Source organism: Meleagris gallopavo, chromosome 5, assembly GCF_000146605.3.
Source record: "Meleagris gallopavo isolate NT-WF06-2002-E0010 breed Aviagen turkey brand Nicholas breeding stock chromosome 5, Turkey_5.1, whole genome shotgun sequence".
Lineage (NCBI taxonomy): Eukaryota > Metazoa > Chordata > Aves > Galliformes > Phasianidae > Meleagris > Meleagris gallopavo.
This window is the reverse complement of record NC_015015.2, coordinates 15288879-15310375: the sequence shown is the minus strand read 5'-3', so window position 1 is coordinate 15310375 and position 21497 is coordinate 15288879. Positions and strand designations below refer to the sequence as shown.

Sequence of the window (21497 nt, the reverse complement as noted above, 5' to 3'; positions counted from 1 at the left end):
GGGCGGCGCGGCTCCTTCCAGCCCCGCTGCGGTGCCGCGATGGGCGCTGGTGACTCAGCGCGATGACAGCTGAGGGAGATTCGGGCGGCTGGGGTGGAAACGGAGGGGTCCTCCGAGCGGCGTGGGAGATCCGTGCGAATTAAGCAGTCTGTGTATGTGTGTCTGACGCCTCGGTCGGTGTCCCGGTGCTCCGTCGGTCTGCCGGACCCGAGGTGGCCACACTTGTCTTTTCAGAGGGCAGCGCTGCTTATAATTCCCTTCGAGTCCTCCTGGTTTTGCCTCCCTATTGCTTATGGGGTTGTTTTTTTCTTTTTACACAAAATTGCATGTAAATACCCGTAGTTAGCAATAACGAAGTATGAACGACTGACAAACGTCAGCTGACCACCTACAGAACCTGAAGGTGGGACCCAGTGGGATCTATGCGCTGGTTCTGAGGGAACTGGTGGCTGAAGTTGCCAAGCTGCTATCCGTCATATTTGAAAGGTTGTGATAGTCTCTGCTATATCAAAGCAAGTGTGATTGGCTTATACCATTAAATGTATTTTAAAATCAAGTAATTGATTGAAATCCGGCACAGAAGGCCTGTGTGTTTTTAGTTCTCGCTTGGCAGCGGTCATAATGAGTTAACAAAGGGAGAGAATCTCAAGAAAACTGGTACTGTTCCTTAACGGTAGACTAGACTGGTGTCTCTGTAATCCCCATTGCTTGATTCTGCCTTCATCCTTGTTAGTCTGCACCGCTTGCTGTAAGCACTTAATTTCCAAAGCCTGAGGGTTTAGCACAGTTATTCTGGTATTTCTTGGAATCCTCCTCTTTGAGATGCACTTGAAAAGTCACTTGGTGTCTTCTGGCTGGGAGGAACTGAGGATGGGCTGACGTTTCAGAATGGGTTAAACTGTGGGAATTGGTGGTGTTTTGCCCATGCTTTCCTGGAGAGCAAAGAAGGACTCACAGTCAATCAGAACACAGGTATGAGCACACCTAACTGCTGTGGCTGTGATTCTGGGAAGTTATGGATGGCTTTCCAAATAGGTGATTGGAAAGGTTTACCCTTTGGCAATTTGAAGTAGGCTACCTTTTTTTACCCTCATTTTAATTTCCTTGATTAGAGGTAACTTTTAAGTTCTGGAGTGTGTAAAACTAGTGAGATTTCTGTTGAATGGAGTTCAGCCTGAGTAGTTTGCTGCTGTTGTTTGTTTGGAGGGGGTCCAAGAGAGGGATTTCTGGACTTCAATGCACTGTATGCAGGCAGAGTATGTTTAAGTGACAAGAGTGATGAGACAGAATTTGTTCAGTTCTTCTCCGGTAGATTTTATGAACTGAGTTTCTATGTGTTTATTTCTCCTATTTAAATACCAACATTTTCATTCAGGGTCTAGAAAATCTTTCAGAAAACTGTCTAGCACAGTTTCAGTGAAGCCAGAAATGTAGTTGGTATAACTAACCAACGTTATGATTGCATCTGAGCGGTTGGGTTCTGATCTTCATTTGCTACTCTTTCCATCTGCCCGATTTTCCTACCTGTTCACCCCCATGGCTCACTCACTTCATATGATTTCCCTTTTTGAATGCCTGCCAAGCATTCTCTTCTGTCTGCTTTCTTGAGCGTGTTGTGCAGCTGCTGATTTACCCTATTTGCTCAGGTTTTTTTTTTCTTCTCAATTATTGGCTCTCAGTCTGTAGTCCAGCCCCTCTTCTGTCAGTCACCTCCCAGTAGATACATAGCAAGCCATGCACTTTCTTGGTGGCTCTCCGAAAAGTCTTTCTGATTTCCCAGAGGGATTGTAAGAGAACCCAAATAGTTATTTAGAAAAGCGTTACGGTGAATATCAGGCTGGGACTGAGAACTGTAATTTATCCACTGCATTTTGGATCTGTCCAGATTCCTGGAATCAGAGCTCACTGTGGGTATCACTAAATGCCTGTCCTTCAGTGCTTTGGGTGATGAGGAGAACAGCATTGCAGTGGTGTTGCAAACTACAACACAAGTACTACTATTTAGATAATAGAGCTACTTCAGTAAGGTGATGCAGTAGTATGCTGCAGGTAAAAATTACATCTGTGCTTCCTCATCCCTTTTCTATTAGCTACTATTTTTGGATTGTATCTGTTTTTGGAAGGTGTTGTTAATGATGAGATATAGAAGGCTTTTTTTTTTTTTAGATGTGATTTGCATTTCTATTCTGGCAGTAGACCAGAAGTTTCAGTGCTTTTTTGTCTGCTGCAAGAGGAAGTAGTAACGTGAGTCCTTTCCAACTCAACGTATACTGTGATGTTGCAGAAATGCTTTGTTAATGAACCGAGGGCAGTGAAGTTAATGCAAAAAGACAATTTGGTAAGGAAAACGCAGATTTAGTAGGCTGTTCTTGAAGTTCGACTACCAGAAACTAGGAAGTACTGCTTTCATCTGGTATCTGGCCTGTAAAGCTGTAAAACACAGGTGCTGTCACTTTTTCTGATTACGTGAAGAGTCAGCATACTTGTATGTAACCCCTGAGTGGCTGAAGTGTGGATCTCCCCAGTTTGTGTCTTACCTGATAAGATTGTGTCTGTAGTAAAAGGTGTATTAGCGTGTCTCCAGTTCGTAGCAAGGGGCATCTAAATTAGCAAATAATCCATACCCTTCTCTTTGTAGAGGTGGCCTCAGCAACATGCTGTTTCAGTGCTCGCTACCTGATTCCATTGAGACAGTTGCAGATGAGCCACGGAAAGTTCTGCTGCGTTTATACGGTGCAATCCTGCAGATGGTGAGTACATGGAGTGCTTTGGGAGAGGGAGGGCTTCTCTAGCTTGACTGAGATGTGTTTGGAGATCTTCATCTGTGACACACTGCTGTGTTATCCGCTTGGGAATGTGTTTTAGCAGCTATGGGGTAGATGGCTAGCTTAAGGCACGCTCTTTATAGTTTGTTTTTGTCTAGAACTTACGCTCCTTTCTATGCAGATCCTGGCTGGCGTCTATCAGCTGAAGACTCGTTTGCTGTCCGTTTGATCAGTAATGCTTTGTATATGGTGTTAAGTTTGGACTGTGGTGTTCTAGAAACGTTATTAAAATCTGCTTCTGTACACTGATGTAGGACTGGCATAACTAGCAGGACTGCAGAGGACTAAACCAATTCTATCGTAGTAGGGCTTACAACTCAGATTAAAGTTTTTTGTCAAACTTAACTGACACAATGCTCAAGCATTTTGTTAGAGACCTTGTGGGACTGTGCTATGGGAAGACTTGATCTATGGTGTTATAATAAAAATGATGCACAAACATCAATACCATATAGCCATCTCATTCCAAAATAAATTTTCCCAAGTGTTTGATGTGCCCCACAGCTGGCATAAAAGCTTAACAAGATGTTTATCAAACTCTTGTGCCATTCCTTTTTTTTTTTTGTCAGTAAAAACAGTAAAATGCAAACAGCATTTAAATTTGTCAAACCTTAAGAGAAGTAGTTGGCAAATCTGTTTGAAACTGTAGAAAAATCTTATAGAGATGATCTCTTCTAAATCTTACAGGCTGTTACTATAGGACTATATGGCAGATCTTGTCTTATCCATCTCTGCTGGACATTTGATTACACTGCAGTAAATCACCATAAGTGTTCAGCCTTACGAAAAATGGCAGCTTCATAAAATTACATTTGGATGTAATTTTATGATTACATGACTATAGTTTCTATTTGACATAGAGTGTCTGGCTTCATTATCTGTTAATTTGTGATATTTTCTAATAGTCACTTGCTTTGAAAAACTGAGCCAATATCTGGAAGAGATTGACTGTGGTGGAAATTTTGGTCCATTCTTCCTGCATCCTCTGCTTTGACCAAGCTGACTATCAAAAATCTCATTAGATACTGTCACTTAACTGGCTTTCAAGTGTTTTTATGTAACATGAGATGCAGACTTTACCAGAAATAATGTGAAAGATTGCAGTGATTTGAAATAGCATTTGGCTACACCACCGTATGTGTGTTGGGAAAGTTAAACAAGAAGTGTGTAAAAGTGGATTAATTCCAGTTTGAATAATGTGTACTTTGGCTTAAGAGAAACCAAAAATATAGTGGGGGGGTGGGGGGGGAGGAAATAACAACAAAAACTTGGTGAAACTGTTTCTGAAGTGACTAGCGTTGGTGATACCATTTTTTTTTCATAACTGTTAATGGCTTCAATGCAGTACTGACTTGATATGTAGAAATCTTCAGTAGGAACATGGGCTATAAAACTTAATGTAGCGATAGAACTTCTGCTGCCCAAGAGCTGTGAAGAAATGTAGTGTTCCCCCCCGTCACCCTTTTTTCTTTTATAAAGGAAAAGCAGACTCTAGTGTTTGGTTGCCCTTCTCTTCCCTCAGGGTTTTTCTTAACTTGTCTTTTCTGTGCCCCTATTTGCTGAAGAAATCAACAAAATTGGGGGCTCTATAATCAGGGAACTAATTTGGTTTGAAAATTGAAAGTGTGTTCATAACTTTCTAACCTTTCTGCTCTTGGTGTTAAAGGATCTTTTGAGATGTCTAACTTCCTTTATTTCCGTAGTGGCAGTGAAATGACTGCTCTTGTTGGTGCAGTTCACTAAAGGTTAAGTAAGCAGAAAAAGTCCCAAGGTAAAACTTTCAGATTGCATTGAGGTTCACAATTTTTGTCAACAAACATTTGTCTCTTCCAGCCCCTGTACCTTAAGTGCAAATTAAAATATAAGCAAACTGTTTTATTGGGGTATTTTGAAAACCTAACTTAAGACTCTTATGGATTTCAGCGTGGCTTAAGCAGAATCTTATGACAAGCTCTTGTTATGAGGGAGTGATCCTTAACTTTTGTAATGACATCACTTGAGTTTAAAGCCCTGTAGAAATTAAGGGACACTGCTTAAGTTGAGTTTTGAGACCTTAATGCTAAGATCAAGACTTAATTCTCACTGGCTTGTCTTTAACTGACGCTGGATATTAGTAGCTACCGCTTACTTTTTGAGTCATTGTAGTATGTTTTAACACCTGCCCATCTTGTTTTCTGTTGCAGTTGGAGCACAAAACAATGATATCAGCTCCTCTTATTGTCCCTGTGAGTACTGCAGATCTGTAGCAATCTGCACCAAATTGATACAAATACAGCTGACAAATTGAAGTAAAATTTTTGAACAGGGTAGAAGTGAAAAGTAGGTACTCCACACTGACTTGGGCAAATAATACTGACACCATCATTTTCTTTGAGCCACCTTTTAAAGGAACCTTTTCAGCAGCTTGAAAGTAGCCCCAGTTTGCTTATTATGAATCTTGGAAGACACAAATGTCAGTACATGAAACTCATCCAATATAAGCCATGCCAGTTGGCTAAAGCTGCCACGCAGGGAAGGCTTTGTGCCTTCCTCTGTCATAACTGATATGTTAAAGCCAGTTTTCTTTGTGTGCATGAATGTTCTGGGGGGAGTTGGGTGGAGATGAATGGAACTAGCTTGGCCATTGTTACCAATGGTCGCACTGGCATGGATGTTTAAAAATCAAGGACTTCTCTTGAGTATATCCTTGAGCAGAACTTTTTTTAAGGCAAGAATTTGTGCTTGTGACAGGTTAAAGTACTAACCACATTAAAACTCAAGTGTTTGAGGCACAATGCAGATATGTCACCCATTGGAAAAAGGGAAATGTCTTACCCTGCTTCTTTTATTCTTGCTCCAGCTGAGTAGCTAAATTTAAAGAGGAGCATTGAAAATACAACTTCCTCATTGCAAAATGACTTGAACTGTTGGCTAAATTCAGTTGCAACGACTAAAGCAAAAAGTTCTCCACAATGCCATTACAGACCTCAAGATTGGATTTCATATACAGATCACTACAGTGGTTCTACTTAAATTCAGAAAAAAAAGAAATTCCCACCTCCTAGAAATACCAATAGAGTCTCAATATATGTTAAACATCGACAAAAGAAAAGCCCAAATTAAGGTGGATTTCTTTGAAGTTCGCCCGTCAAAAAGTAAAATGGTGATTGATTCCCATTCTTTTACACGTGTCAAAAGAACCTTGAACTCTGTTTCACTGGGACTGTTCCTTTGCAATAGCTAAAAGAAAATATTACATAGAAATGAGGAAAAACAAACCAATATACCTAACGTTCATCTTTGGTCTCTCAATTTCTTTGTGAGCAGACGCAGAATAAGTATAAATGGTTGCCACTGTTCTGTGGCAAATCCTTTTCCATACCTGCCTTGCTGCCTTTTATTTTTTTTTAACTAAATAAAATGCAGACTGCTGTGTAACTGTAATTATCAACGTCTTCTGTGGTTGTTGGTGTCTGTTTGTAGCATGGAGTAACTACAAATCCCTGGCGCTGGCAGACGGCTTGAAAGAAACCAAACACCTCTTACGGGGATATATTTGTGTTGGGTGGAGTTAAGGGTGTTCTGGGGGTAATGTACCACTTTAGTTGTATATGCATGTGTTCTCTGCTGCAGGCTTGCCCATGCGATCGTGCCTAGAGCACTCTGGTTTCCAGGTGACAGACACGATTCACGGTATAGTATGAGATCTCTGAAGTTGGAGCGTTCTCTACAGCTTTCATTTTCTTTAGTACTGGATGTCAATGTTTAAAAATAAGGCTTAAGTAGCACCAGCTACTGTCTGTGCATCTGAATGTTTAGAGTAATAACAAAACCTCAAAATATTGCCCCTTCCTTTCCTCTGCTCCCTCAGAAGGGAATGGTAACTTGAAATGAAGAGGATTAGAGAAGTCTTTGTGGCTTTTGAACAAGAATTCCTAGTTCGAGTCCTACATGTGTTAAATACTAGGACTTTCTAATTAATGTGTCTCTTCAGGCTTAGCAAGGATCAGTGATGAAAGGCAGGTAGGTTCTCAGGAGCAGAAATAAGTCACTGCTGAATCTAAAACTGTTTGTGTTCCCACCCTGTTCAAATAAATGTCTTTTGTCAGCTTCTAGAATTAGAGAAAGCTTCCCCTGCTGCCATAACTTCTCAGTCAGTTCATTGTAGCGTTGCAGTTTCTTGGGATTTGAGAATACTGCAGTACTATGACTTATACCTACTTGGAAACAACTAAAGCAGTAATTTAAAAGTTAATTTAGAACTTTTACATTTGCAGACAGAGCTTGCGGTTACTTTGGAAAAAAGGTACAAATTGTTCCCTCTCGACAGAGTTCCTCTGAAAAACAGAATTTGTTTTCTAATTACAAAAGAAATAAATGTGGGGAGTTAGGGAGAAAATGCTGGAAGAACTCCATTCTCTGTATCAAACTGCCAGGTGTGCAAACACAATCTGGTTGTCTTCTAATCGCAGATAATGCAGTGTCTCCCCTTCTAGGACTTTGATCTCGTACCTGAAATGTACTGCATTTAATTAATTTCCATGATCAGTGAACCTCAAATTAGACTATATACAACTTTTTATTGTCTTTGTGCACTTAGTTATCCTCTCTAACAAAAATCTAGCATAAACCTTCTCACAGTAACAACCACTGAACAAATATTCCAGTAGTTTGTTCTCAGGCACGTGCCCGTTCTTAGTTGATGTTTCTGTTCAGAAGGACTGGTTAAAAACCTCTAGCAATTATTTAATCCTTCTCCTATTTGAGTAAATAAAATCTCCTCATTGCTTTAAAAGTAAATAGCTCCTAGAATAAGTTGCTCGTAAGTTGGAGTGTGGTAGTGGAGTCACACACATACACACACACACAAAAAAAAGAAACAACACCTGTTTAGTTTTGAATGTTTGAGCCAAGAGGGTGAGCTGGTTATGTAGATGAATATCTACATGACGGTGTCTCATCATTTGAGATGTTTGGCTTTGAGCCACTAGATGATTGCGCAGACAAAATCAAATCCCAGTGCTTGAACATCCGTTGAACTCTTTAAAGAGTTTAACTCTTGTATTTCTGTTACATGAAATCGCATCCCGCTGTACTTCATTCACATTGACAGCACGTACTGGAGACTGTGCTAATTCTAGGCTGAGCACATGGCCACTTGTGAAGACTGATCCTCTCCAAGCTCCCATTCCTATCTACAAGTTATTTGCCAATTGCTTTGCATTCATCCTCCCCTGGATGCCAATGCTGTATGCTGAGGGAACAGAAAAGAGGAAGGGGTGCTGCAGAAGTCTCCTTTTCTGATGACTCTGCGGTAACATCCCTAACTGCCTCCTTCTAATGGCACAGTGGATGCCATTAGGATATCTCCTTTGAGGTGGAGTCCTTAGAACTGGCTAGCTCTTTACGCACGCCCTCTGTAAAGCGGGCGCCAGTTCAGGTTCTAGGGGAAAGCCTAATCTGCTTACCTTCTGATGAACTGAGCCATTCTGAGAGCACCATTAATCAGGAAAGACTCCTGGATGGTGAGTAACTTTCTGACTGTTCAAGAAAAATCTGTAAGATGCAATAGTGGTATTGATGTAGGACATGCTTGTTCAGAGAAGCTCTCTGTACATTACTTAAATGCTATCGTGTAGTTACACGTTTAGCTTTTAGTGAATGTGTTTTGACTCTATTAATTTCCTTGGAAGGAATATAAACTAATAGTAGTCTTCATACTGTCTTGTTTTAAGCTTAGTATCCTAGTGGAATGGGAAGTACTTGCTGAAAGACCATGGATTCATGTTAACTATACTTCTTCTATAGCTTCTGAAATAACGTAACTGCATAGCTCCTGTAAATCTTTAGCTTGTTGTATTGTACTGAAGACAGCTGGTGTTGCTTAACTGTATTCTGTTAAGTTCGTATTTCCACCCGTTCTGGACATGTTAGAACGTTGGGACAGAAAGGTATGCACACGGTTCTGTGAATCACACGTTTTATTCAGAGGGTGGAGATGCAGGCTGCCTTCATGGGCCCCTAAACTCAGTCTGGTTTAAACAGTCTATGGTGGAATTGCAACATAAAGTAGCAGCCACAAACTATCGCTAAATCTAAGCAAACATTTGCTTTCTCTTCTCCTTACCTTCAGAACTTTAAAGGACAAGGCTTTTATCACGGCTTGAATTTTAAATGAGTGGCTCTATTAAAAGCATGTGCCATTGAAGGTGGGTTGCTGAGGGTGTGATTTGGTACTCTGAAGCTGCTTTGTAATGACAGTCAACAAGCCTAGCACAATACATTTTGCATGGAATTGGTTAAAGATTTGCTTGTATCCTGCAGTTCTTGCTGATAGGACTTTAGCTTACGTGGGCATTTCATTTGAAGATGAATCCTGGATTTGCATACTTAGTGGCATGTGCACATAACGGCCTGGACAGCATATATATTCCTTATATAAATAAGGAAATTTTTGCCAAAAGAATTTGGGGGGAAAAACCATTTAAAATTACATTTAAAACGAGTACTTTGTGAGCTTTACCAATAGTCCTTCAAAGGCTTTTATGTAATTTATGTAGCTTATCTCTTAAGTGTTTCAGCTGCAAGAAGAATGTCATCCCAGATGTCATTCAGAGGGACTTAGAGAAAATTAAGTTAAAAGCATATATTTAAGCTTGTGATGCACTGAAATGCACTTTTGAAATACTGGGGAACAGAAACACCTGAAAGCCATCTCCTGGGCTATTTGCAGGAGTGGCTTGGTCTCAGTGGCACATCCTTTTGAAAGGTTTTGGAATTGGTGGAATAGTACTGTGGTCAGAGGTCAGATGGATGCTAGTGCTGTAGTTGTCACAGATCAAGACATTGTTGAGACATCTAGTTAACTGTAGCTGGCACTTCTACTCCCTTTGTTCTGGTGGTTGCAGGTTAATCGTGTTAAATTTCATCTTCTCATTGTGCTTGCTTTTTCTCATTCATAGAGGTCCTGTAATAAAGGAGAATCAGAACAGTCTCAAAAGGAAAATGACTTGCAAGTAAGTAATTAAATTTGCTTGCTTAACAGAAGTTTAGAAACAGGGAAATACCATGAGTCTGCTTGTTCTGAACCAGTAGTCAATCTGCCTGGGCTGGGCTGTGTTGTTAGAAACTGTGAAAAGCAAGGAAGAAAACACATCTATTTGCTCATAAAAGTGATACAATATGCGAGTGTCTGTGCATGGTTTGGAGATATTTAAGTATTCTACATAAACATGAAACACTCCAATTTCAGTGTAGATGGTTTTGTACCAATTCTTGCCCTTGTAATTAATAGAGCAGGGCTCTTCTTTCTGTGCTAGAGGAGGATCAGCACTCTACCTAATCCCTCTATAAAAATCAAACTTAATTCTTCTGAGGAAACTGTATGGAGCTGGGGAAGTTCCTTTTGAACACAAAGTGCTGGGATCATCTGCATTCTGCAGACTTTACACTGTTTGTGTTTGAAACCATTTCTGCTCATCCAGCATAATGTCTGGCAGAGTGCAATTTTTTATAATCATCTGAACAGGATTTGGTAGCTTAGATTTTTACCTTGGCAATATTTCTCCTAAGGGTAACATTGCAGCTTGTTAGCCAGATGGTTTGCTTCTTACACGTTATCATTTGTACTGTCATTTTTCAGTTCTGTAAAGGCTTTGGCAGTGATTAAGGAGGACTATGTGTAATTCAAACTTAAATGCTGCTTTTTTCTTGTATTATTTTTGCCTCCTGAGAATCTGAAATGGCTTAAGCATTTTTCTGGGGAGTAGAACTCAACTCACCTTAAGGTGGTTTTAAGATGTTTGTTTTTGAATGTCTACTTTTGAAGTCTAGATGAAACTTCAGTGAAGTTAGCAGAGCTGCCCTTGTTCTCAAGTGACTGATCTTATGGCAGGAGGAGTTCTTTGGCTGCTCCGTTCAAACCTTTGTCTTTTAAGTGCCAGGTCTGAGAGCATTCAAACTCAGATGTTCTCCTGCTGCTGTGTTTGGGTAATGTTCACCTGAATTTCTATCTGGAGGCAAATCTTTCATGGAGACATGCAGCCATTCTTATTAATACTGCTGAAACAACATTTAGAAACTTGCAAGCATGTAGTTGTGGATTATTTTAGTGTTCTGCATTTTCAAGTGTGGTAGGTAATTAGGATTAGGCAGAAACATAACAAAAGTAACCAAAATGGTAAATGGAGATCTCTCTGATTACCACTCCTGATGCATTAAGGGGAGTCTTAATGAAGGGGAGGTTTAGGTTACAGGTCAGGTTTAGGTTAGATATTAGGAGGAAGTTTTTCACCCAGAGGGTGGTGAGGCACTGGAACAGGTTGCCCAAGGAGGCTGTGGATGCCCCATCCCTGGAGGCATTCAAGGCCAGGCTGGATGTGGCTCTGGGCAGCCTGGTCTGCTGGTTGGTGATGCTGCACATAGCAGGGGGGTTGAAACTAGATGATCATCGAGTTTTCAACCTTTTCAACCCAGGCCATTCTGTGATAAGATCAGACATAGGGTGAGTGAAAAACATGCTCCCTTTGAACTCTGCTTTTAAGGTTTGATTCGAAGTTGTAATCTGTGGATAAAGTACTAAAGAAAAACACTAGGATTGCCAACTGTCTGGAGCTTTTTTTTGTTGATGGCTATCAAAGTTTCTTTTGACTTTTCTTAGGATAAAATGATGGGATAAAGTTAGGTGGGTTCAAGGAATACTTAAGCTTGAATTCAGGGGAAAAAGTATACTTCTCTTGCAGAAAGTGGACTGGAGATTTATAGGATATCTTTACAGGTGATCAAATTTCTCAATTATTCCTCATGTATAAGGTCATTCTTTTGCTTTGGCACTTGCTGTTATCCAAGTATCCTGAATTCTCTTTTAGTGAGATGTGAAATCAAGAAGGTAACGTCTTAGTGGGCACAACCAACAGAATTGCTGTGATGAGGCTTTTAAAACACCCTGGTGTTGTACCAGCAACACACAAGTTCAGTATCTGTTGGCACTGGGATAGACATTTAGTAACCTATGTCTAATTTGCTTTTCTTTTTGGTGCTTGGTGTTAGGCTTTAGAGCTTTCACATCTGTGGAGCTGAGTGCACGTCAGATGATAATCTATGTATCTCTTCTTGGTGTGTTAGTTCTGCCTCGACTGAGATGGAAAAATAGTGGAGGGCACGGGTTACTTCATTCGTGTGCAAGTCATCTGAATCTCTTAAGTGTTTTCCTTGATGGCCTCCTCACTTCTTATGGAAGTTAATACTTCAGAGTGTGGTTGCTAGTCTTTGCTGCACTTCACAGTGAAATGCTATACTTTCCTGAGAGTGTATCAGTGCAATAAGATGTAGGACAGTAATTAAAAAAAAAAAAAAAGCTGTGAAACTGCTTGAAGATTGCTGAAGAGTAGAACCTGAATAAAAAGGGTTCTCTGCTATCTGAGACTGCAGTGAGTATAGTCGTACAAAAGGCTCTGTAGCTCAGAATACCTGAGAGCTTTCCTAGTTTTGTGCTCGTGCTACTTAGGCTTGTATGTATCATGGGTCAGGTTTTGAGGAGAGCTGCTCAAATATCAGCAGAGTTCATAAACCTCTTGAATGTAAGTACAGCTGGATCCCTGATGACCTAGTTGCTAGATGTAGAGATCTATTTTATGGCTTCAGTTTTAGAAATAATCTGTCAAGAAAGCTGTACTTCAGTGACTTCAACTGTATTTTTGAGACATACTTCATATAAAAAAACCTGCTGGCCTACGATTGTTATGGACTGAGTTTATTGGCGTAAAGAAAACCTCATGAAGGCTGAGGTATGTTTGGACATAGTGAAGGAAGAATGTTTATTCAGCCTCGCCTCTTTAGTGGGAGTTTAAATTATTCTCTCCTTCTAATAAAAAGAGAAAGAGGGAAGACCTAAAACGTGCTTAGTAGAAACAAACCCTAATTCATTCTTCTGAATGAAAAGCTGGTTAGTTCAGTCACTCACTTTATTCACTTGCATGATTAAACTGTCCTTTCGTGAGATACTGCTCCAAATTGTGTTAAAATCACTAAGAATAATATATATAGTTCCTGTGATGTGTTTCAGCAGGATAAGCTCCTTTGGAAATAAATCCCACAGCATAGGGAGGAGGGAATAGTTTGGTTTTTGCATAGTCTTCCTTTGTCCTGATGCAATGGTATCTGAATAGTACTTGTTTTCTCCCCAGTTTGAGACTTGTTAAACTTTTCTGGAGGCACCGCATCACGTTTTGATATTTTCTTAATTTTTCTTTTTCAGGGGGCAGAAGCCATGGTTTTGGAAAGTGTTATGTTTGCCATTCTGGCAGAGAGAGCTCTTGGCCCAAAGCTGTATGGAATCTTTCCGCAGGGGAGACTAGAGGAATTTATTCCTGTAAGTCCTGTTCATGATTAGTTAGTGGGCTGGTAGTTGTTTTAATTGATCATGACAAGAAGGTCTCTGAACTGCCCAGAGAAGCAGGGATGTGGGAATGGAATACTTGGCAGTCTGCAGTAATTGCTAGCTGTAATTCAATACAGTTACAGTGGGTGTTGGAGAGCCCAATTATAGCTCTTGCCAGGGAGAGATATCTAAAAATTCCTCAGCTGTAGCAGAGACTAATAAATGAAGATAAAAAACTTGTTAGATACCAAACATAGCATTGGAAGCTATAGAGTAACACTTTCCTTTAAAAGCAGTGAGAGCAGGTGCTTTTGATGTCCTTAAATATTTGTACTCAGTCTGCTTTGAGGGTATTCTTGGTGTGAGATTTGATATTCCCCAGGTCTTGATCGTAGAGCAGAGTTGATTAAGTCATAAGCAAGCTGGGCTAGTTAACTCAGCTTTTCCAAATGCAGTTTATCAATTTAAGTTCATACTGGGAGGATGAGGAAAAGTGTATTGCTGAAGTACTCACTCTTTCTAGTACTCATCTTTCTCACTTAACTGTATTTAAAGAATGCTGTACTTTATTACAGAGCAGGAAACTAAGTACTGAAGAACTTAGCTTACCCGACATATCTGCTGAAATAGCTGAGAAGATGGCAATATTTCATGGCATGAAAATGCCATTTAATAAAGAACCTAAGTGGCTTTTTGGGACAATGGAAAAGTAAGTTATACACTATTTGAAGTACATGAACAAGGTGGCTTGTCATAAACTTGATATTTGGAACATTCTTCCTGAATGACAGTACTCAAAAATGATTTCTTAGTTATCTGATGATCTTAAATTATTTCGGGGGGAGGGGGAGGGTACGTTTTCTTTAGCCTTTATTTTTAAACTTCCTTGATTTTAGTTAAATTTAATGTTAATGTGGGAAGACGTTTTATTTATTGGCATAAGCACTGTACTGTTATCTTTATTTTTAACAGGTATCTAAATCAAGTGCTGAGGATAAAATTTACTAGAGAATCCAAAACTAGGAAACTGAACAAACTCCTCAGTTACAATTTACCCCAGGAAATGAAAAATCTAAGGTAGGCTTATCTACAACTATCTTCTTGGTCTCAGTTTTAGTATCAATTTGTGCAGTTGTTCAAGTTCATTGTACTGCTCAGTACCCTATATTCATTTCACTTTTACAAGTTGGAGATTTTGTGGCTCTGTAGCCAACCTGTGTGTAGTATTATTACAATTGAATAAAATCACTTGCTGATCTCAGATGGTGATCAGTATAGTCCTACTTCTGTTCTGATCTTCTGCTCATAATAAAGAAAACAGGCACTTGCTAGAAATAAATAGCACTTCAAATTCTTACAACAAAGTCCATCTTTTACCTAGAAGTTGAACTGAACTTAATGATCTGCTACTTACTGGCTCCTGTACTGCTGTTTTCTAGAGCTATGCTTGAGGCTACTTCATCACCAGTTGTATTTTGCCACAACGACTGCCAGGAAGGTAAGTTGGCCTTGTTCAGTGATGCGGCGTTGAGCCTTTTTCCGACCACTTGTTTGCTCTCTGAGAGGCAGTTGTATTATCAAGGTACTGCCCTGGCTGCGACCTGAAGTAACAGCCTGTGCACTCCCAGTGTGCAGCAGCAGCAAGGCAAAATGCATTGACTTAATGATTGTCTGGGCTAATGAAGAGAATGACTGCAGCGTCATACCTCCAAGCTAAGCGTGTACGCAAGCTCAGTACAGGTTTGAGTTTCCTATTAGCAGCATCTTTGCAGCCTTGAGTGAGATAGGATGTTCTGTAGCCCTTTTGAAAGAAAGAGCTGAAGAAGTGAATGGTGAAAGTGGAGATTAGAGGAGTTTGAGTCAGCAATTCTCAATTTGTACTGGTAAGAAACATCAGAAAAAAACTTACTTCCCTTTTTTCTGAGAGTCATGTAGGAAATCACACTTCTTATGAGCTAGTTGTCCAGGCAGAGGAGAGAGGAGGCAGGGCTTGAGGTGCTGGTTTGCTGTGTTCTGCATGTGGGTGTCCTTTTACCTGTAAAGAGAGTAAGCTAGGCTGAGCTGCAAGGATATTATACCAGGACCATGTGTGGGGCTGTTGTGTTCTCAGGGGTCCCCTCAGCAAAGGCGGAGGAATGGGCCTAGAAAAGGATTGCTCCAGAGGACAGGAACAAAGGGATAGGGAGCACAAGGGGAAAAAGCCACTGAAATGAGGAATGAAGAGCTATCTTAATAGTAGTAGAATTCAGGATCTCATTCCAGGTACGGTACTAGGGGAGTTTTGGAGTATGATAGGGTTCAGACAAGCTTTGGAAGCTAGATTTTCAAGATTCAGGGAGAATATTTGAAGGAATAGGGAAAATACTGTGTTTGTTCTGCTGGTGCGAAGGTAGGTGAATTAGATTTGACATGAAAACAGATCAACACATGGGTAGTGGGCAGAATATAGCAGGAATTAGAATTACACTAAATTGACTTAGCAGTAGTAAAACTGTTATCATTTGACTGCAGGCAGACTTACAAGTTTTTGATGAGTTACTGTGATGAAGAGACTAGAAAGACAGATAAAATAATCTCCCTTATGCAGGAAGAGGCTGAGTTTTTCTGAGGGTACCTATTGTGCTACATAAAAGAGCAAAGTGATTGAGTCCATGGCTTTCAGGCTGCTGAAAAGCAATTCCTGTCCCAAGTGTTGTGTGATCAATGATAGTGCTGTGCAGGTCTGAGGGATGCTACATAATTTAGATCTCGAGTGTTGTAAGCAATATTCAGCAAGGGCTGTTAATGCTGATGGTGTCACATGGTTTAGCTGCAAGCTAAGCACTGTCTTGGAGAAGTAAGAGCCTTGGGGGAACAGATGTGCCTCCCTGCCTGTACAGAAGAAAACTTTTTTTGCTTTCTGCTTTTTCAAGGCTTATAGTATATATCTCAGCTTTGCAACTTGGCTGTTCCTATTACTCTTGTGTAGATGTAAGGGATAACTGGGATTATCTGAACAGCGTTTCTTAAGACATAGTATGGCTTTTCTGTAATTTCCCTGTGACTGAGTATGCTGTCTGTATAAACATTATCTTACCTAATATTCTCCTAATGTTTTTAGGTAATATCTTGCTTCTAGAAGGCAGAGAGAATTCAGAAAAACAAAAGCTGATGCTCATAGACTTTGAATACAGCAGCTATAATTACCGGTAAGTCATTTTCTTCTTTTCTGATGAGCAAGAAGATGTATTGCATTTTTACAGCTAGAATGAGAGCAAGTGCTGAGCTGCTGGTTATGTCTATTCCTAATGAGTTGTGTTCTGCTCTTAGACAACAGATGTAATTAGTCAAAACAGCTTTGGTTCTGACAGCTTTGGATGTAGGCTTAGCTCAGAGAAAATACGGTCACAGATGCTGGAGCTTGCTGGATTGGAGAGCTTGTTCACTTCACTTACTACAGACAGAAGTAATGCTAATGCTAGATGTGTCTGACTTAGTGCTGAGATGTATTGCTTACCTGTGTATTTAATGTGTCTACATTTAGCTGGTAATTTCTGTTAATAGCTGTCCATCTTTTATACGTGGTTTTGGTGACTTGCAAAGAAGTTGTAGAGAAATGACAAATGAACTACTTCCTTTAGCAAAAACTGCTAGGCAACAAACAAGGCAAAAAGTAGCCTTGTGCTTCTAAACTTGATCAAGCAAGAACAAATGGCTGGTGTACAAATAAAGACTATCTCTTTTTCAGAGGCTTTGATATTGGGAATCACTTCTGTGAATGGATGTATGATTACACATATGAGAAGTATCCATTCTTCAAAGCTAGTGTTCTTAAATATCCTTCAAAGAAGCAACAGGTGGGCACTTATAAGAATAAAGTAATAAGCCACTGTCTACAATCTTCAGATTCTTAACTCTCCTTTCCAATTCTAATTTAGACTTGCTTTTTTCTAGAACTTTTTCTTCCATGACTACCCATGTATAGTAGTTCTTATAATCCTGACTGCTTGCTTTAAAGCTGTACAAAGTTCATAACAGCCATTCAGGGTAGAATTTCTCATGGGTGTGTTGTTTTTTTTTTGTTTTTTTTTTTTGCTGTGCACCACAAAAATGAGGTGCAGTAGCTGTGGAGTGAAGCTGTGAAGGTAGCTGTCAGTAGCAAAATGTCAGTTGTTGTCCTTTCCTAAACCAGGCTTCCAAGCAATTAGTGGAATTGCCATTAATCTAACTCTAGCACTATGTTTGGAAAAAATACAACATTGTCAGAACTGACTAATTCTGAAAGAAGCAAATCTGCTTTGAGACAGGTTTGTAACTTTATTTTTTTGATTACTTGCTTTCCAGCTTCATTTTATCTCCAGTTACCTGTCTGCATTCCAAGATGGCTTTGAAAATCTGAGCAATGAAGAGAAGTCCAAACTAGAAGAAGAAATGTTGCTAGAAGTTAATAGGTAACATACCTTCCTTGGCTCTGTCTTGAAACTTCCATTGGTATCTACCTCAGAGAAACTTCAGCCAAGAAGGTGCTAAGCAGTTTCTATATGGTGAAGAAAAACCTGTCAACTGCAAGCTTTAGATGTGTGATATGCATGTAGAGTAAATAAAATATTAGGGAAGCTAATGGAATTTTGTGCAGTATCATACTTTAAGAAGAAAAGGGGTGGCCACCCACAAACTACAGCTAGTATTCTAACAGGACATTGAGTTCAGTTGGCACTCAGTTGGGTGTTATAGTAAATATAGTCTTGTCATTTCAGGTTTGCCCTTGCATCACACTTCTTCTGGGGTTTGTGGTCTATTATACAAGCAAAGATCTCATCCATTGAATTTGGTTACCTGGTAAGTTCTTTATTATTAAAGTTTCATTGAATTAAAAATGTATGTGGTAAGTAACCTGTGATACATTAGCAGAGTAAATGAAATGGCTGCTCAGTGCAACTTAAAACTTTTAAGTGGAGTTAAAAAAAACGAACCCATTCGTTACTAGCTTTTTCTTCTTCATTTTAATGATAACTCCTAGGATTCTAAAAATTTCAGAAATTACTTTCATTGTTACAAAGACAGACTAGCTGTGCATGTCAAACCTTGCAGTGATGTGACTGCCTTGCAGTGAAGTGATTCTCTTGCAGTAAGAGAATCCCCTGCAAGAGGGAAACAGTGAGTATAAATTGGAAAAGTGAGTAGTTGCAGAGAACACATACAACATGTTCATACCCATTGTGCAAGTGTCAATGCCAGGTAGCTTCTGCTTCCAGATAAACTCTTGCTGCAAGGTATTTAGGGTACTGTATAGTGATACAACCTTAAGGTATGCTGAGTATCTTGCAGAAAGAGTTGCAGAAACCATTCCTAGTGAAAGCTTGACTTTTTTTAGTTCCTTTTATTTCCCTGGTGTTTTGGTGGCAGCAGCTAACAGTGTTGGTTGAAATAAAAGATGGGAGGAAATTTTAGAGGCAAGAAAACCTTTGAGGAGATTATCTTGAGCAAATAGATCAAGTTCATTGGGATGATGGATTAGTAAGGTAACACAGTTAATACCTTCATTGTTTCCCCTTACCAAAAATAGAAATGTGGCTGTTCACTGTTTTAATCTTTCTTGTTTCTCCAGGAATATGCATTATCCAGATTCGATGTGTACTTCGATCAGAAGAAGAGGCTCCAAGTATGAATGTGGGAGGAGTGGCCTGTTGGTTATTGTACGAAGAGGGCAGCTGGACAGAACTTTCACCGTGCTTAGGCTACTGTATCTGTAACGAAGGTGTCACTGACTTCCAATTCCTTGGAAGGCAGGAGTACAATACTGAAGACTGTATAAAAATGACTTGTTTACAGTTTCATAAGTATGTGGAATGAGATTGAGAGGCAAAAGTAAAATACAACAGTGCAATATCTTAAAATCTTTCTAATCTAGAATTTAATCTAGAAGATATTTTATATTCTGGGAGAAGCTTACAATTAAGTGTCAATACCACCTGCATCGGAGCAAACAGTGTTACTGTATGTTTTCTAGGGGTTTATTGTCATGATGATAAATGTTGTAAGCAGAACAGCTGTAAAGGTGTAGACATTGTAGACATTGCCTCTTAATGAGAAGGAAAAGCAAAGGCAACAACTGTTACACTGTGAAGTAGGCTTCAAATCTTACTGTGAGATTAGGTTCAACCTGCCCCGTGAACACTATCTTCAAAGCTGCTGATACCTTACACCACTTTAACCATAAAGCAAGGAAACACATGGAAGCTGCATGCTTTCAAGTGTTATCTGTGTATACACGAATGTTTCTCTTAAGCTGGTGTGCCTGTGAAGTATGAATGAACTTTGAACTGGACATTCCAAAGGAGTTTGTCTTCAACCGTTCATTCCTCATCCTCCAAGAACATGCTTTAGCCCAGCCTGGTTGTCTCCTAAAATGCTGCGTTCAGCACAGGGGGTTCAGTGGGCGGTCAGCACTGGGAAGAGTGCCTTGAATTACTCTAGCTACTCCCCAGACAACTGGATTGACACTGACGAGACTGACAAATTGGATCCCATCTCTCTTCTTGACCGGTGTTGCCTCGGTACGTGGCTGTAAGGAATAGTAGAGCCAAAGACTGCAGAGAACACTTCAGGAAGTCGCCGTTCTGCCCGTCCAATGCTTGTGTGGCTTGGGAGGTGCTTTTCTTGTACCTCCAGTTTTCATCATGTTCCAGCAGTGCAGTAAAGTAGGGCGTCTCGTGGGGAACAATAACATGTATATTGAAACTTGAGTATAATCTCTGTACATGTCATCTAAAGATTTCTTTAGACTTTTGGGAACTTGTTTATTTTGAACATTATTTGTTGTGCTTTCTAACACACTGTATTATAAATAATAAACTTTTAAGTCTACCTTTTTTTCATTTGTATAGCAAATACTGTTCCAAGCAGTTGAAGAAAATGTGCAGCATTTCATGTACTGTATTGCATAACTTGTAAAAGCTATCAGTTTATTCTCTAGTATAGAGAATCATTTTGCATACACAATTATTAATGCTTTATAATAAATATAAAAGCACTTGAAAAGATCATAGTTCTTAAGTCTTCCTTGTATCTGCAGAGTAAAACAGCTGCAGTTTCTGGCCTCAATCTATTCTGGAAATACTTTGGTTCCACCTTTAAGATAAGCTGGAGTTAAACTTGAGGCTTGAGGCTGTGGGATTTCTCTTCTGCACTTTTTTTTGCAGTTACTGTATAACTGAGTACTAATAGCACACATGAGGAAGAAGGGCTGTTAAAGTAAGTAATGAGAGGTAGTGTATAGCTTTAGAGGTAAGAGGTTTAGGTTTAAGCAATTTACTGTCCTGCTGACTGCTCTAAACAGTTAACAGGGCAGTGTTGAGGCTGCTAAAAGTTGAGAGCATGTACTGAATTTTACTAGCGTGCCATGCGAAGCTTTTGTAATATGAATGTTTGGGTAATTTATAAGGTTGAGGGCTTCATTTGATGTATGTTATTGCATACAATAAATCCAGTGGGGATGGCAGGGAGGGCCACAACTCAGAATGATATTAGGCAGCTAGCTGGAAAGGACTATTCCTCTGAGCTGAAAAAACCAAATGTGCTGTCTTGTGCCTTTAAAGTGAGCTTGGTCTGGAAGGGTGGTATTCTCCCAGGTGCTGTGTGTTAAGCTGAGCTGGATGCAGGTGGTTCCAATTTAGTGAGCTGGGAGCGCTGCTTAGGTTCTGCTGCGTGTGGCTCTCCTTGCAGATTGCCTACTAAGGGTAAGTTCTCTTAATTATTTTAAAACTTACTTTAGATGGGGCTGCTTCAGTTCCTATTTCTCAGTTGCTACTTCATTTGGAGCAGTGTTGTAGCAGTGGTTAAAGTTTGCTTCCGAGCTGGCCAAGCAGTTACTTGTATGCGTTGGCACATCTCTATTGGGGTATTGTCCTGTGGAGTCGCCTTAAAGCTTGCTGTCAGTGTGGTTCAACTTTTTCTTTAAATTCAAAATAGTTGAGTCAATCTGGCTTGCTGTTCATAAAGGCAATTTGAATCTGGTTACTCCTTCCAGTTGACTGGGAAATAAAACCAGTTTTTGAGTTTTGCTTTCCTGTCTGCTTTTATGTCTACTTTAGAAATCCTTGACTTAGTGTCCACATCACTTTGCAAATCCAGACACTGCTGAAAGGACCTGCTTTTAACTGATGAAAATGAGACTAATAGTATAAGCTATCCTGGCAAACCCCCACTCCCCAGCATCGAGGGTACTAACAGGATAAACTTACCATGACTGTTTGGCATCCCTCTTTGAAATTGCTTTCTGAAACGCAGTTTCACTAAGAATGTTGCTCTCCCTCTGTGTGTGCATGTCTCAATCA

General features: G+C 39.9%; 1 protein-coding gene across 1 annotated transcript in view; it reads left to right on the top strand.

The window, feature by feature from the left end:
* The window catches only part of CHKA (choline kinase alpha), a 21467-nt gene extending 1262 nt beyond the window's left edge, over positions 1-20205 (top strand). The window contains exons 2-12 of the mRNA XM_019616074.2: positions 2639-2750; positions 9767-9820; positions 13060-13173; positions 13758-13891; positions 14155-14259; positions 14622-14680; positions 16283-16370; positions 16910-17018; positions 17506-17612; positions 17919-18000; positions 18770-20205. Coding sequence (XP_019471619.2) covers positions 2655-2750; positions 9767-9820; positions 13060-13173; positions 13758-13891; positions 14155-14259; positions 14622-14680; positions 16283-16370; positions 16910-17018; positions 17506-17612; positions 17919-18000; positions 18770-18829 — 1008 coding nt within the window. The 5' untranslated portion in view covers positions 2639-2654 and the 3' untranslated portion in view covers positions 18830-20205. The remainder of the gene's footprint in view (positions 1-2638; positions 2751-9766; positions 9821-13059; positions 13174-13757; positions 13892-14154; positions 14260-14621; positions 14681-16282; positions 16371-16909; positions 17019-17505; positions 17613-17918; positions 18001-18769) is intronic.
* The last annotated feature ends 1292 nt before the right edge of the window (positions 20206-21497 follow it).